Genomic DNA, 17,990 nt, shown 5'->3' with positions numbered 1-17,990 from the left:
ATATACAATTAGGTAGGAATAAGCATACACAGAAATGTTAAGTAAAGAAACGCCTATATCACTTTCCAGACCAAACGAGGCTACCATTTCGCTTTGCACACACAGAGGGCAAGTTCTAGGCATTGAATGTTAGCACAGAATACAGAAAGCCTCACTCACACATGGCACATGACTCAATTCAGTTAGGGTCATCAGACACTCTGTCCTAAGTGCTTGAACCATTCAGGAGCACACAATTTAAGGTCTTCTTTGAGTCAACTAAAGAGCCTAAGTGTCACACTTAAACAGTTTTTATTCAAAGTACCCATAGAGTTAAGGGTCCCTATTTCCATTTTTGTTTCTCGCCCAAGACTTCCTAAACTAAAAAGGAAAAAAACTAACTACATCTGGTTCAAATAGAAACTCTTGGAAAAGAACCGTGGTTTAAAGTAAAACCAAAGGGGAGTTGATACACTACCTAAAAAACAAAAATCTTTTTTTTTGTTGTTCGACTTAAATCCCTCAAGAGACCCGTCGAGAGGTGTCCGTCTTCGGGCCAAGTCGACGTTAACTAACATAAACCAACAATACCAACTAAAAACAACACCATACAAATTTATACAATTATACAACAACAACCATCCCCTACCCTACACTTAAAGTTTTGGCATGTCCCCATGTCAACGAATATAAAGTAGAGTAAGGTAAGGGGACTTCCTTGTGCTCAATCTTGATCAAAGACGGTGCTAGGATCGAGGTGACACACGCTCGTCCTAGTGCCCGGAGTCAGCCCATGATTCTTTTCTCCGACCTAGCATGTTGAGTAGTCAAATTGTCAACTCTAATACCCAGGTCAGCGACCGAAGTGCGAAGGCCAGCCATTTCTTGCTCTAGTGCTGTCATGCGGATACTTCGGTGGGACTGTGATGGGGCCACCTCATCAGCACTTGGCTGTGGTGGGGCGACATCGTCCTCAACATCCTTACCATCATCATCATCATCATCAACCACCACTACCGGTTCTCTCCCAACTGTGATTTTGCTAGCCCGGAATGGGACTTTCAATGGCAACTTCCCATCTACTCTAGGATTTTCAGGAACTCGTGCAGCACGACACAACTTGGTAACCAGAGAGGGGAAGTAAAACCCTTTGAGTACTTCTGGGGAGCGAATGAACATCTCATCATGAAGGAGCTTGGCCACATCAAAGTCATGGTGGGTCATAAAACAGTAGATAGCCGCTGATCTTGGCCCATTGACATCAGTAGTGTTGCTGGAGGGCAGCAAACAACTGTTGATAATTGTGAGCCAACACTTAGCTTCCCAATTGAGAAACTAGGAGTTCAATGTAATTCGGTGCTTTATCCATATTGGCTCCCTATCAGCCACACATATTGCTTCAAGAATCGGTGGCCACCAGATAGTAGGGGAATGATAAACCTGGTAATGATCTCTTTCCCCAGTGAATACCGGCAACCGGTACACTCGGCGGATGGCCTCAAAGGACGCATTCACCCGGGTGTTTCGTATTGTGACCACCCTATCAACATGCTCCGGGCAGTTTGCGTAAAACTCCCTTACCATCATTACATTTGCCTCATCCGGTTCATCAAAGAAGATGTCCAACTGACACCTCCTCAACTCTGCAAAGATACTTGGGCACTCCGCTTGCAAGGCCTGCCGGTCAATGTGAACTTCAGGTAACAATTTCTTGGATGCCTTAGCGTTAAACCTGTCCTCAGCTGCTTCAGTGACAAACCTAGCGTGGTCAAACTGTTCCGCACTAGCTTGACCCTGAGCTCTAGAAGAACTGCCCGGTCCACTAGCGGAGGACCCTGTGGTACGTCTCTTCCTGGATTGATGTATTGTACCTGCCAAAAATAGAGGTTTCTATTAGTGAGGGTTTGAATCGTGTATTTTGGTGTTTAAGAGGAGAAGAAAAAAAAAGAAAATAAAAATAAAAATTTTAAAAACGTGACTTACCTGGGCGACAAACGCTTCGCGACTCACCGTAGTTCCACCGCGACCGCGGTGAGTGAAGGGGGGATGAAACAGAATGATCTTGTTTTACTGCGATCGTGTCGCGGTCCCACTGCGGTCGCAGTGGATCGAGAAATCCTAAACAGAATACTCGTTATTGATCGTGGTCGCGCCGCGGTCCTACCGTGGTCGCAATCACGAGCCTTTTTTTTAAGGATGTTAGTTTCCTACACATCTGGTACAATATCAAATAAAAGAAAAGAAATCATGAGTTGCCTCTCACGCGACGCCTAATTTAACGTCGTGGGAAGTGAAAATAAACCTGCGGCACCCAATTGAGATAGTGGGGGAGAAAAAACTCTATACAAGATAAAAAGCATAGCTGTACACTTAAAGAAGCATCCGCGTGTCCCATTACTTATCCATCCCACAGTGAAAAAAGATGGGAGTAGTAAAACCTCTTATCATGTAACCGCACACAGGTGATAAAAGCTATCACCCAGCACCAGCTCACACACTGTCGTTCTCTCACTGACAGCAAGCAGGGTCACTCACCAGTCACTCTCTCCTCCTCTAGTATGTATTCCTAACTAATGCCTTTCCCTCTCTCTTTTTCTTCATTTGGTAAAGTGTAAAAAATCTGAAATTTTCCAAGAAAATTGGTTCTCTCTATCATATTCATTGGTGAGCTTTTTTTCTTCTTTACCAACCTAGCTAATCATTTTCTTTTCTTTTCTTGGAGATAAATACATATTTAGGTCTGTTATTATTGCCTTTTACCTTATCTAAATCATTATCAAAACAATCTGAGTTTTTTTTTTTGTTACTGTTATTCTTTCCTTTTCTGGAGAAACAGATTAAGGGAATGCTTTCTTGTTTGCTCAAAGCTTCCATTTAGACGGGATTTCTCGATTTAGAATTAGTGTATCTTTTTATTCTACTTTTCAATTTATTTTTTCACCCTAATCATTTCCAAAGAAGTGGGTTATTACTACTTCTCCATTGATTAATGGAGAAACAGACTGAGTTCATCAAACACCCTTTTCTTGTTTTCTGATTTTGTTTCTTTTTACGGTGATATATGAAATAGATGAAGAAAATGCATCACTATATGCTAAAAACTTGCATAAAACCCTTTTCTTTGCTCTTTATTTATTCACCTGTATGTATTTAAATGTAATAACGATGTCGCATTTTCTTGGAAAAGAAAGAGAGTTCATTCACGCGATAGTTAAGCAGTTTTGTAGTAGAAAAGTCTGTCTTCTTCTTTTTGGGTGTGGATTCCAATGAAACCCTAAGATGGGGGACCATTACTTTCCCTAACAAGTGGAGTAGTACCAACTACCCCCCCCCTACTCTATGCCAAAATAAATAGGAGTAACTTTTATTCCAGAAAATGTGTTTTTATTTGAGGAAAACATAATACTGTTGTGAAAAGGGGTGTATGTAAATCTAGTCACAATCAAGAAAATTTTAAACTTGCATATTTTTTACACCTAGTCACTTGTTTGTGGGGTTGATGAACAATTCAATGTTTCATTATTTATTTGGCTTTCATTTGATTAGGTGAGAAATCAACAAGTAGCTGAAAATGATGTGGTGGAGTTAAGGGATGCAATAGATGGGGAGATGCATTTTGTGGTCTTGGATTGGAAGGGCTTGACCTCTGTTTCTGTATTTGAATAGTTGTAATATAGTACTTCTTTGTCTCCAACAGCTCTGTTTGATAAAGGTGAGCTCGTTTTCTACCTCTTCTTGCAAAATAATTGAAGTTGTTGTTGTATATGCTTGATGAGCTGCTTTAGAATACAAAGATAGTAATAATTATTTTCTTATCGTAAATGGGTTTTTGAGATGCTGCTCTTTGTAAGGTCATGGCTATATGTGTGGGAACTAGCAGAGGAATATTTTCCGACGCTAACCTCTTCCAATTTATGGGGCTTGGATGCTTTTTTATTAGTGATTTCAGGGACAATCTTTTTTATTCTTTACATGTTTGATTGACTGCTCTGTGGTGATAGTTTACTTCCTCTTGCTTTGGGCTATTCAAAGAATTTGGATTAGAATGACAATATGATCTTGAAAGTGTGAAATAAAGTTAGTGAGTTACAAGTTTGAGGTAGAACATCAAATTTGTGATCCAGCCATGCTACAGTATTGGTTCTGTTTTTTTTTTAGTCTTGGATTTGTGTTCTTGCTCTTTGATTCAAACTTTCCTGTTGTTTGATGGAATGTTAGTTTTTGCCTTGGTGAAATTATGTACTTGTCAATCTAGGAACAGATAGAAGTTAACTTTATATGGTGGATATTTTGCAGATCTGAGTCCTAGTTACTTTTTTTGCATTCCATGAGTGTGGAAATTTACTAAAGCCATCTCGTAGCTTCTTCCCCAAGATGGAGTGGAATGCAAAGTGGGACTGGGGAAACCTGGTAATGTTTGGTTCAGAGGCCGCCAAAAGTCCAAAAGAACTACAATTAACAGATTGGGGAGTTGAAGAAGATGGAGAACTTGATGCTGGATCCTTCAATTTGTCAAGTGGTGGTAGTGGTAGTGGTAGTGGTACCGGTGGTTATGTCTCTGATGTTGGGCATGGTTCTTCGATCAAGAGCTCAATATCAGCTTCTACTGACTCTTCACCCAAGGAGGGCTTGAAAGCATGCAACTTTTCTTTCGATGGCTCTTCTGAGGATCTTAGTAAGAAAGTGAAACTTTGCTCTAGAAATTCACCCCCCATGGAGGCTTCAGTAGGCTCTGTTGAACCACTTATAGGTCTGAAACTTGGTAAGCGGACATTTGAGACCATCGGCGGTGCTAAGGTTTCATCCTTCCCCGAGAAACACGTATCATCTGCTGCAGCAGCAAAGAAAACAAAATCATCTACTCAGAATGCACCAACTCCTCGCTGTCAGGTTGAAGGCTGCAGCCTTGATCTTTCATCAGCTAAAGAATATTACCGGAAGCATCGAGTTTGTGACAGTCATTCCAAATGCCCAAAGGTCATTATAGCAGGTGTAGCACGTCGCTTTTGTCAACAGTGTAGCAGGTAGATATCTTTGTAATTAGATCTTTATGTCCTTGGAATGCACATCTGTGCCTTTTAGCAACTTCTTCTTCTAGATGTAGCTTTAGTACATTGCTCATTTTTTTAATTTTTTGAATCCTTGAAATTAAGGTTCCATAGCTTGTCTGAATTTGATGAAAAGAAGAGAAGCTGTCGCAGGAGGCTCTCTGATCACAATGCACGGCGCCGCAAACCACAGCAGGAAACCATCCAGTTCAACTCGGCAAGGCTTTCTTCATTGTTTTATGGTATGTTGTCTATGTTTGGATTGGGTGTTTCCTTTCTTGGATTGCGGCTTTGAGTACTCAAATGACATGCTTTAGTAATAGACTAATAGTTATAGAGAATAGGTTACATGGACAGTAATTTGTCGACTACTAGTCAAAAAACTTTTCATAACGTTTCTTTGCTGGTTAAACAACCAGTTGTAGGGGCATTGGTTTTAAAAATCCAGATACATTTAAGATGCCAAATATCACTTGTATCTAAAATGAAATGCATGCATATAATTAATAACAATTAGTTGTGCTTGGAAAGTAAGGGTGCTTCGTGGGTTACCTGCTAATCAATATAAGGCATTGTTATGGTTTAAGCAGTGTTTGGTGCTTAATTATCATCTTATGCGCTTTTACAATTACAGATAGCAGGCAACCTATGAATCTTGTGCTCAACCATTCCCAACTGGTTCAGTCTAGAGCTGCTGCAAATTCTACCTGGGAAAGCACTGAAGAAACTAAGTTCAGTATAACAAGAGGGTCTACTCCAAAGCCTGAAAGAGCTGGCAGTACAAATGGGCTGTCATTATTGCCAGGGATCCAGTTGTCACGGGCCGTGGGTGCACACAGTAATGTATCTAGCTGCTTGCTCTTGCCCTCCAAGGGCCACACATCCGAGGTTTTCAATCGAGGTTTGTTTCACTATCAAGGATTTCTTCTGTGCAGTTTTTGTCCAAGATGTTGCAATTTTTATTTATATAGTAAAGCAGATCTCTACTTTTTCCCTGCCTCTATTTGTATCTTTTTGTAAAAACAGTTCCATTAATTTAGTTGCATAATCATTAGTTAGACTCCTGAAGGCAGCAATTCTTGTTAAAGAATATCTCTATCCTAATTAGTAGTCAACCTTATCTTTTGATAAGGTTAATTGGTAGTCAAGAATAGGTGCATTACATTTGCATTATGGTTACACGTTACAGAGTACTGATCTTACTAGAACCCTTCAATAAATATACCTTATCTACATCTGGCCGGCCCATATGTGATGAAAGATGGTAGGAAGCACTTTGGTTGAAAGCTTTATTTTTATTACTATGGAACCTTCTTTATTTTTGCTTGAGTTGTAGTTTTATCTGTCCAACAGTTCCTGAGGAATTGAAGGCATTTTCATTTAGCAAGAGTGCTTTATTCTCAAGAAAGGGAAATTTAGCAGGAGTGCTACCGATGATACTTAAAAGTGGCTGAAGTAGAACTGGACTTGTTATGCTATGCATTGGGGTTGGAGATTATGACTTATTTTCATACTTGGTATCTAATAGATTGGAAAAGTTAGCTGACAACATAAAGCTCTTACCTAATATGACTACCTCTGAGATGAGTTGATAAGTCTGTTCCCTAATTAGAGATCAAAGCAGTGCACCAAAGGCAGTAAAATGTTCACTTGCATGTAAGATAACAATCACATGCACTTAGCTTGTTGGAAAAATTTAGGAGCTGCAGAAATTGCGTAAGAGACTCACCATACATAGGAGACATTCAAGGGTTTGATTTCTAAGACATTTATTTATCTTCCTCATAATTTATCTTTAGACAAGACTAGAGAATAAGTATATCTTATCTGTTGTTAGATTAGTTACTCTCCCGTCGAGAGTTCACTATTGTTGAGAAGAGATTAGACATTCACCTCTATTTATTGTCAATCTTTTTTTCTGTAGAGACTAGAGACTTTATTAGATATGGAATATAATGAAAATATGATGTCCTTTTTGAAAATGGAGTCAGGATCACTTAATCGACTCACTTTACTTTTTATGAATATATTTTATGGAAGAAATAAAGTTGAGATTTTGAAAAGTTGATCTTCAATATGTTCACTGTTAAAGAATTGTAGAATGCTGAAAAGTTTTGGTAGTTAAGACGACTTTGAGTGTTAGAGGAAGCTGACTGAAAGTGCAAGATTATTAAATTCGAGCATAAGTTTTCTGAAGTAGTTTAGTTTCCATTTTTCTATCAGGTGCCACGGAATCCATGTTCAATATGGGTACAGGACGGGAATTTCCTCGTGCTCTCTCTCTTCTGTCAACTAATTCATGGGGTTCATCCGAGCCTGAGACTGTTTCACTGAACAACCCAACACACGCGAATCAGAGCAGCATGCCCGAGCAGATGATGCAGGCAATTCCACAAGGTGTGCCACTTATGTCCTGTGAATACTGGCAGGGTGAACAACCCTCATCCGATCCTCGTGACCATACATTGGCTGCTAATAGTCATGCTGGTGGTAGCTTTCAGGGAATCGAGCTGTTCAAACCTCCATTTGACACTGACTTTTATCTCAATGCATTGAACTGAAGCCAACATCTGATGCCTTTAGTGGATTTTGGCCAGCTCCTGTTTTCGCTTTTTGACTCGAACTTGGATCAAACAGGAGGTTTATTAGTAGGCTATTTGAAGCAGTTTGTTTGCCATCTTAAATTAGTACTGGTATATATAATATATATATATATATATATATAGGTTGGGCTTTGAAACTCCAAGAAAGTTTGCTTGATTTAGGCAGTGACAAGGGTTCTTAAGAATTGTAGTTTCTTTATTCTGCAACAACTGCACAGGCCCCGAATGATTGTTTTGTCCTTTTTCACCATTTTTCTGGAGTGTTGACGAATTAGTATTTTGCTAAGGTTCTAGTCTACTTTTATTTTCACTCACCGAGTAATTTTCGTAGCCTGTTCGATCTTCTTAAAAAGTTTGAACATTTAAATAATGTTTCTTAGATTCATAAAGTCAGAATGTGCTTCCTAAGTACTTTTTGCAAGTGAGAAGTGAAGCTAATTCCCATGGTCTGAAACGATAAATACCGAATGAAATTCCAAATTGTTTGTGCTATTTTGAGAATGTCAGTTGACAATTGAATTCGATTTCGACCGATATTTTCATATCCGTAATAGTGCTAAAAGAAGGCTCGCTCCAAGTTGTTCAAGAATAGTGCCGTTGAGTTTATTGACCCTTTGACTTGGGATTAGTTAGTTCTATTTCTCGATGGGGTGGGGAAGGGATATAACTCAGAGGCAGAATTGTTTCCCGGACCTCTAGTGAGTTACAGACAGAGTTCGAAAAGGTCAAATTTACATTTGAACCGAATTCTTTCTGGTTAAAGAATCTCTTTCTAGTTGCTCTGAAACAATTAGGAGATTCTTTAGAAAAAATAGGGGTTTCTGCTTCTGGCAGCAACATACTTGGTCCCACTTATGGGGTCAACTAATCTACTCCATCCGACTAGTTTCGGGTTCGAATCCCGGGCTACCCACTAGCACATCGAAATTCTGATTGTCTGTAGAGAAGTCCATATTTTTTCAATCAACTTCATTAAAAATTCGAATAGATCTACATACACCGTGGTTGACACGAGTATATAAGTCATGTTATACTGTTGAATAACAAGCCTTTCATTTTTTTTTATTTGTAGAAAACTCGTGTGCTTGGGAGTCCCTGATGATTAAAGAAACCAAGATTTTACCATGACTGCAATTTTAGAGAGACGCGAAAGCCTATGGGGTTGCTTCGATCTAATAAGTACCTTACGTTAGAATTAAGAAATTGTATGGCTCGGATCGTTAGTATTCTCTTATTTATTACTTGTATATGCTATTTAGGCAGAATACCCTCACCATTCTTACTAAGAAACTGAAAGAAGCCTCACAAAAAGAAGGGCGGAAAGTGAGGAAGAAAGAGATGTAGAAATAGAAACAACTTCTGTTGGGAACTTTCTTAAAGAGGAACCTCATATAAATACCATGGAATAAGATTTAATCCTATTCCTGGAGAGTCCATCACTATTTCAAAAATGGAAAGTTCGACACAATTAAGATCTTTTTTTTTTTTTGAAAATTGGAAGCAGTTACTACTTCATGATTTATACATTACAATAGGCATTGTGATGCGAAGAGCTTTAATTGGAGAAATAGAAGGAACATGTATGACACGTGTAAAATCTGAGAAAGTCCCACACGAATATTCTACCATAACAGGCATTCAAGAATCGGTAATAAAACTGATGATATTTGTCGAGAAGTGCAAAATCGTATGGATACATTTCTCATTTTGTATCTTGAATAATTGGATACTTTCTTTATGGATTCCTATCCCAAACTCTGCGAGATGTTTTTCCGAGTATTGCTTGATCATATCGTCCAAGAACAAATTACACAAACTTTACTTTTTCTTTCCTCTTTAGCTTGAGGAAGAGCTTGGGAGAATTCAAATCTTAATAAGGGCAAAAAAGTTAGGCCACCTTCTCCCATTTGCCTAAGCCTCAGTAGGAAAATGGGAGAATTCATGTAACAGTTGGAATAGTAGAGGTGCATGACCAAACTTGAAAAAAATGAGCATAGGCATTCTTTAGTCCATTTCTTTCTTTTTTTTAGTATTATCCATAATTTTCCATTCCTTCTACTTTTACTTTTGAGTGAGGGTGAATGAACCCTGAGGTCGCAGGTTCGAGTTACCAAGGGAGCAAAGTGGGGAGCTCCTGCGGAGGGGTTAAAAAGGGTGAATGATAGTTTGAGAAAAGCAACAACTTGAGCACCAATGGTGAGGAGTTCCTCTAATTCTATGAATTTTTCTAGAAGACTCTTTTCTTGAATATTATTAAAATAAAATCGGATTGCCCAGTATTTCACCAATTAGTAACCCGAAATTTTAGACATTTATTAACAGAGAAAGAAATCCACCAGGAGAAGAATTGCTCAGATACCCGTGAGTGAGGCTTATTTAGGTCGTGTTATAAATGCTCTGGCTAAACCTATTGATGGTAGAGGTGGAATTTCAGCTTATAAATTTGGATTAATCGAATCTGCTGCCCCATGCATTATTTTGCGCCATTCCGTATATGAGCCGCTTCAAATCGTGATTCAAATAAAGATTTCTCTGGTACCCTATGTCAATACAAGTAAAATAAAGAAAATAAGGGCGATAGAAAGATACCAAAGCAATGTTGTATCATGTGTGTAAGAAATATTCGATCGTATAAAGGGTACGAATAGGTTGATTAATAATTCACAGATGAAAAAATGGCAAAAAAGAAAGCATTCACTCCTTTTTTCTTTTTTCTCATTTTCTTCTTATTTTTTTTCCTTTTCTAATTTCATTTAACTTCTTTTTTTGAATATTCTTTTCTCTTCATAATCTAATTTCTGATCATCTTTTTTTAATATAACTAGTATAATATACCTTTTATCTTCTTCTTTTTTTAAAAATGTAATTATTAAACTAAAATAATATCAGTTGTCACTTGATCTAATTCACTTAATAACATACTGACTGCTGCTGAGCATCATAAATTACATAATCCTATTCTAAGAATCAACACGTGATTTCCATGTAATAAATTATAACATCATATTGTATATTATAATAATATATTATTGTAATATACTATATACTATTGAATTATATATTATATACCAAAACATCATACAATATATGAAAATGATATTTTATGTTCTTCATTCAACATTACACTATTACATTAAAATAGTATACTATTATGGTATATCGTATACTATTATAGCATACTGTTGCAGTATATTGCACATTATTACAATATACCGTTACAGTATATTATATACTATAATAGTATACAGTTGCATTATAGCTATATACTCCTATAGTATATTGTATACCATAATGGTATATTGTTAGGTAATTGCGTTCTTCTTCGATTATTATAGTATACCGTTGTAGTATATTGCATACGATAATGGTATATTATTACAATATAGCTATATACTCCTACAACATATTATATAATGTAGCAGTATACTATTAAGTAATTGTGTTCTTCTTCGATTTTCGGCGGAAAGATTCGATCTCAATCATCTCAAATCAACTTCAAATGTGATCAAATTTCAGTATGAACTTCCAGAAGGTACTATAAGCAATATTTAATAACACCCACTTTGAATCAAATAAGAAATCTTCAAAAACAAAAATTGAGCTTCAAGCCAACAATGGTGGATATTCAAACACACATAAAAATTCAGATTTGGAAAGCTTACTCGAAGGTACTATAAGCAATATTTTATAGCACCCACATCGAATCAAACAATAAATCTTCAAAATAAAATTTCAAATTTAGAAGCTTTAAGCTCAACAATGGTGGGTATTCATACACACACAAAAATCATAAGAAAAGGAGGTAGAGCAATAGCTTGGGTTGACCATCTTAATGAAGATCGATCTGGCAGAGAAGAAATAGATCCATTCAAGTCCACTACCAAGTAATCTTGCAAAAATAAAGTCGAATGTTTTTAACATTCTGTACTTCAAATGAGAAGATGGGTGGGTCGGGTAAATAGTTTGGGCTGCATAGGTAGGAAAAGTAAATAGTTTAGGCTTGAGTATTAAAGGGTAAATAGTTTGGGCTTAATGGGTATAAAGTGATATTTTCTCAAAATAATAAGCTAAGATTCAACATCTAACTCTAATAGGTTCTAGAATTACTATTTAATTTTTAAAAAAGATTGCTCAAACTTTTAAGTTAATTTTCGAATCAGTAACTGTGACTCAAATATTAGTTCAACAAACCAAATCCATTTAGGTGGTGAAAGTTAGATTTTTAACAAGTTTAAATATGTTGGTTTAAATTCCGAATTTGATTTTGTGAGAGAATTAGAGTGAATTTTATTTAGACTAGTTAGAAATAGTATAAGGAGGTTGTATATAAAATTTGAAGTCATTTAATGGAGATTTGGACTGGTTTTGAAGAATAATTGCAACTGAAAATTGTGAAAGAAGTTCATCTACATACGCTTGTATAAAGGTGTATAGAGGTGTATAATAGTGTATAAGGTGCGTTTATACACCCATATACACTATTATACAAGATTATACATAATTATACAAAAAACTAACTTCGTCTTCTTCCTTGCGTCTTTTCTGAAATTTAACTCAAATCTTGCCCAAATCTACTCCAAATCACTTCAAATTTAAATTTTGAACTCCTTTTGATATTTTCAATCAATTGGAACAATAACCAATCCAAACAACTAACAAACTCAAAAAATCACATTTTCAAAAGCAAAACTTTGAATGGCCTTCAATGGTGGACTTCTACTCTTCAATTTACTTACATTGCAACCAGGTGACACACGTGGAGAAGCAGTAATGGCAGACGGCCCCTTGAAGCATATGTAGAAGATGTGAGAAGAAGAGAGAGTGAAAGCAATAGTTGTGAGAACAAAAATTTAATTCCATAGCTTTTAGAAGCAATGGTTGTAAGAACACAGGTTTTGAATTTTCTAGTGCTTTCAAAATATGTACAATATAGGCTAAGTCATGTAAAACTTAAAAACATGGGTCATTTTTTGTTATGTGTGTCAAGTGTATTTTCTTGTTATTCTTTTAAAAAAAAAAAAACTCCCTAATACACTTTTTTATACTGATTTCTTTGAAGAGTGGTATTCGCAAATTTTAGTGTCTTGTCCAAGAGGTAGTTTTAAAATCACTCTAAATAAATTCCAATTATAGGGCATGAGAAAATTTTCTATTTTTATGATTTTTTGCTGACAAAACCCTTGTTTGCGTTGTCATGGGAAGAACAAAAGAATGATAGGAGTATGTTCATCGGAAGATCCAGGTTATTTGAGTTTCATAATTATTCAGATCACTAAGGCCGACAATAATACTGATTTTTCTATTGAAATCCTTATAAGATTCTAAGGCGAGTTCAACTATTTCAACTCTGATCGGTTGTAGTCATTAATTCGTTTATTTTCTATATATCTTGCGTATGAATGGAAAGACAAGATTTATATTTAGTATGGCGACGTGTGTATGATTAGTAGGGTGTGTGTTGAGTGTTGATTGATATTCAATTAAACTGATTCAATCCAATATTTGACACCGGACTAATACATTTATTTGGTATGGATTGTGTTAGCCCCTTGACAAAGGTCCTCGGCAGGTGTGGGTTGTGACAAGAATTTTCATGATGGCCATGACACACAACTTGAAAAATTGGACAACATCATGATGGATACTCGACATGACAGACTATGCAGGGTTGACAAACACACCTTGAACGGAGGCAAGACGCATTTCACTTAGACGTGCGGGTTGGCATAACCATGGCAAGGCAAAGCCATGTCAAGCAACGGTAAAGACATGGCAAGACAAGGCAGCGCGGGACAAGCGGTTACAACTGCCATTTCAAGCATGGCTGATCATGGGCATGTTTTAGATCATGACTGACTTTGTGACTTAGTGCTACACGTTTTTAGCATGTTCTCCCATCAGTTGGGGCTTGTAAACTTACTTGTCTAAATCTTGCCAAGTGTAATTGGGCAGCAGCATTATAAATATGTGCATAAGCTGTCCCAAATGGGCAGAACATAGCTTTTGTGCATTTTGTTAAGCCACAATCGTCTAAGTCATTTCCTAAGGGTGGGAAAATCGTTTTGGGGCAGGGAATTAGGGAATTCTTTGTCTTGATCATAGGGTTGGCTATTGTGTTCTTGTATTCACATATTAATACGAGTTGACAAGAAAACCTGTATATCGTGTGTGCCCTTATTTACTGTTTTTGCTGCCTAAATCTTTCTAAGTTCAAAACGTCCCTAAAATAAAACTAAGTGTTGGAAAGACTGACGTCAAGGCTGGGCTTGATTGCCGCACGGAGATGAACCTCGGGCAGAATTCGAGTGACATAAATCACCCTTGCGACAGATTGTATTGTGAAATATAAAGTGACAAGTACTTATTAAAATTCGTTCTAATAAGTGAATGTATTAAATTTAATTTGGTTGCCACAGAGTTAATTGTTAAAGAGATCGTTAGCAAGTTAAAGATGAACTCCAGAACAACAACATGAAATAATGTATGTAATACCATTATTATTGTATGTTATATATATGAACAAAGGATTTTGCAGGTTTCGCCTCCTTTATGGAATTGCGATGAGTTGCCCTACCACGTCTGCTGATGCTTCATTTGTTGCATGCTCATACATTATCGTTGTAAATTGAGATGGGAAGAGCAGACGGTTTTGTTTTGTGAGAATTTGAGCAAAGCAAGAAGCCAAGGAAGCTAATAAGTATTTTGACTAGTATGTCATGGATAGTTGTCGATTTACTTATGAGTATATAATTTCCTCCTACTTTTCGTTTGTTTTGTTTTTCCTGCTATTGAGTCTCTTTAATTGCTCCTTATATGCATATAAATCCTGATGCATAATGTATATGGTAACCTTCCCAGAACTCAGTATATTGTGTTTCAGCTCCCAAGAAAAATCTGGTTATGACAAGTAAAGCAAAAACCCTTACATATATTCCTATGCTTCCTATACTTCCTTCCCCCTTAACTTCCTACTGTTACTACTATCTATTACATTGGGTAGTAGTCCAGTTTGCTTAGAGCTTTCTCTACTTCTTTGTTGCTTCGACAATGCACTTCTTGTACTATCAGCTTGCCAATTATCTCCCAGCTCCTCGCTTTATCTTGAAATATTCTAACATTCCTTTCTTGCCACACATAATAAACACATCCTACTAGTACCATCTTGAATAGTTCTGTTCGTGCATTCCTTCTTCTTGTCCAGTTTTCTGCCCATTGTAATTCCTCTGACCATCCATATATGCTTTTGCTAATACCTTGCCATTTAAGCATTCTCTTTCATATCTTCGCTGCATATTGGCACTCAAAAAATAGATGTTGAATAGACTCATTTGCCTTTTTGCACAACAGACATACTTGATCTGTTTGAATTCCCCACTTTAACAGCCTATCCTTAGTGTACAATCTACCATTTGCCGCCAGAGTTAGCATGAATATCCACCTAGGACACCCTGCATTGTTACATACCAGTCTCCTTCAGCTCACTTTGCTAAAGTCACCTCACAGTTTATGGTATATGTGCTTAATAGAACAGTCATGCATCTGCCTTATATCTTCATAGTTGTATCCTGCAACCTCAAAAATTTCTTTAGCTTTCACTATATTTCTCATGACCCACGATGGTTGGTTCAATTGTACTTCCCAGATATGTTTATCCTTTATGTAATAGCAGTGTACCCATTGTATCCATAGCTTGTTCTTCTCTTTGCATAGGTTCCCGAATTGCTTGCTTATAACTGCTTTGTTCCATAAGCTAATACTCATTACATTAAAACCTCATGCTGATCTAGGTTGGCAAATTTTCTCCAAGCTAGTAGTGCTTTCTTTGAAGCATTGTTGTCCCCTGTCCATAAGAAGCTTCTTCAGATTGCCTCAATTAGTTTTGTAATCTTCTTTGGCGGCATGAATATCTGAGCCCAGTAGGTTTGGATGGAAAACAGAACACTCTTAATGAGTTGAAGCCTCCCTTCATATGACAATAGCTTGGCTGTCCAGGATGTAATTCTGCCCACTAGTTTGTCTATTAGAGGTTGACATTGAACTAGTGAGACTCTTTTAGAGCTTAATGGTACTCCCAAGTATCTCACTGGTAACTCTCCTTTGTGAATGCCCAGGAACTCTAGTATATCTACTTGCATATCATGTGAAACACCACCAAAGAATATAGAGCTTTTCTTCTTGTTGATCTCCAGTCCTGAAGCTTTTGAGAACTCCATAAAGCAATTGTATAGCAGCTTAATTGATCCAATGTCACCCCTGCAAAACAACAAAAGGTTATCTGCAAATCCAAGCTGCAATATTTGCATCTTTGCACTTAGGATGATAGTTGAAATCTGGAATCTGATTCAAAGTCTTCAGGCTTCTTGTGAGATACTCCATTGCCAGTACAAAGAGGAATGGGGATAGTGGATCTCCTTGCCTAAGCCCTTTCCTAGCTTCAAAAGGCTGAGTTGATGAACCATTCAACATGATTGTATATGTAACACTCTACACACATATCATTATCCATTTTACAAGCTGCTCTGGGAAAGCCAGTGCACTCAAAACCTGTTCTAAGAATGACCATTCAATTGAGTCATATGCCTTCTGCATATCCAATTTCATCATGCATCTAGGTGAAACCCTTTTCTTCCATAGCCTTTAACTAATTCATGGCTTAGAATGATGTTATCAACAATTACTCTTCCAGGTACAAAAGCAGACTGAGTCTTGTCAATTAGGTCATCCATAACTCCTTGTAACCTCTTAGTCAATACTTTAGATATAACTTTATATAGTGTGGTGCAACATGAAATTGGTCTATATTCCTTAATGCTAGCAGGATTTCTAACTTTAGGGATCAGAGTGATTGAAGTACAGTTGATAGGCTTAAACATCAGTGATGTCTCAAAGAAATTCAGCACAACCTGTGTTACCTCCTCTCTTATGATATGTCATGACTTCTTGAAAAAAACTGCATTCAGCCCATCATATCCTGGAGCCTTTAGATCATTGATGTCTTTTAGAGCTTGCCACACCTCTTGTCTGGTCACTGGTTGAATCAGTTTAACTTGCTGATCTCTATTTAGCATTGTCCCTCTCTTCATTACATTTGGGTCAATAGCTGGAATTGCAGGAGCATTTGACCATAGCAGTAGTTTATAGTAGCCAAGTACTTCTGCCTTAATGTCCTCCTCCATATGTAGTTGCACCCCCAGTTCATTTGTGAGAGCATGAATGCCATTCAAATTATTTATGTTCTTCATTTGAGCAAAGAAGTATGCAGAGTTAGTGTCACCCAATTTCAACCACTGAACTCTTGACCTTTGCCTATATATACTTTCCTCTATCAGTATTCATTTCTCTAGTTTACTCTTTAGTTCCTTTTCTTCCTCAATTAATTCTATATTCAGCAGTCTGCAACTCATTTTCTCTTGAACTTCCTGCAGCTCCCTTCTGGTTTCTTTGATTTTGTCCTCAACACCTTTATAGTGTTGAGTGTTAAGCCCTTTAATTACTTGCTTAACTCTTCTTAGTTTATTCCACTCCCTGCATTTTTTCATCTTTCCTAGTTGTGTTCCATGCTTGATTAACTTCTTGCATAAATTGAGGATGCTCAGCAATGCAATTGAAAAATCTGAATGGGCTGGCTTTCTTCCTCTGCATTTGTGAGATCATAAGTTTAAGTGGGGAGTGGGCAGAGACAGATGGTTCTAATACTTGTATACTCAGGCTAGGCATTGTCATCATCCAGCTAATGTTCACCAATCTTCTATCTATTCTGCTATATGTATGGTTATTTATCCATGTGTAGCCCCTTCCCACAGAAGGCAATTCGTTCATTCCTGTGTCATTCATGAACTCCCTAAAGTCCTTTGTTTCCATATCTTGTATCATAGTCCCATGCTGCCTATCTTGGCTAAAGACTACATTGAAATCTCTCATTGCTAGCCATGGTCCTTGTTGCAAACTATGTATTTGTCTCAACTTCTGCAACATTCTCAACCTATCTTTTATAGTATGCAAATCATATATTGTTGTGAATCCAAATGTATTAGCTTTGAATGTGTTCTGATCTGCCCATGTATGATTTGTTCATCTATATCAGTTGGCTCAAAATAAAAAATCCTTGGATCCTGTATTACCCAAATTCTGCTCTTATTGTTGTTACTGAAATTTGATATCCACAGCCAACCAGGAGCAATTTTCTTGATTATACTACTAGCTTTCTGTTCTTTTATTCTGTGTTCAACTAAGGCTATTACTGCCTTTTTATTCTGCTTTATGAACTCCTTTATCTCCTTTTGCTTGTATGTTTTATTTAACCCTCTAGCATTCTATGTAACCACACGTATACTGGTATAAATTGAGTATCCTGATACAG

The 17,990-nt window shown here is 37.1% G+C and overlaps 2 protein-coding genes across 3 annotated transcripts; one reads left to right on the top strand and one right to left on the bottom strand.

Moving 5' to 3' along the window:
- The first annotated feature begins 2,553 nt into the window (after positions 1-2,553).
- Positions 2,554-7,940, top strand: LOC104218239 (squamosa promoter-binding-like protein 12). Of its 2 annotated transcripts, none has more exons than XM_009768686.2 (6): positions 2,554-2,643; positions 3,526-3,691; positions 4,276-5,003; positions 5,133-5,269; positions 5,662-5,928; positions 7,251-7,940. In XM_009768686.2, exons 3-6 carry the CDS (start codon positions 4,354-4,356, stop codon positions 7,586-7,588), a joined length of 1,392 nt encoding a protein of 463 aa, XP_009766988.1. In that variant the 5' UTR covers positions 2,554-2,643; positions 3,526-3,691; positions 4,276-4,353; the 3' UTR covers positions 7,589-7,940. The 2 variants fall into 2 exon arrangements, with proteins under 2 accessions (XP_009766988.1, XP_070021266.1); XM_070165165.1 differs by lacking the exon at positions 2,554-2,643 and adding an exon at positions 2,669-2,717.
- A 9,203-nt stretch (positions 7,941-17,143) lies between these two features.
- LOC104218241 (uncharacterized) lies at positions 17,144-17,605 on the bottom strand. The gene has a single exon (XM_009768690.2). The coding sequence runs from the start codon at positions 17,603-17,605 to the stop codon at positions 17,144-17,146; it is 462 nt and encodes a 153-aa protein (XP_009766992.2).
- Positions 17,606-17,990: the final 385 nt, after the last annotated feature.

This window comes from Nicotiana sylvestris, chromosome 12 (assembly GCF_000393655.2).
Source record: "Nicotiana sylvestris chromosome 12, ASM39365v2, whole genome shotgun sequence".
Lineage (NCBI taxonomy): Eukaryota > Viridiplantae > Streptophyta > Magnoliopsida > Solanales > Solanaceae > Nicotiana > Nicotiana sylvestris.
The sequence above is the reverse complement of the archived record's forward strand: the minus strand, read 5'-3'. Positions and strand labels throughout refer to the sequence as shown.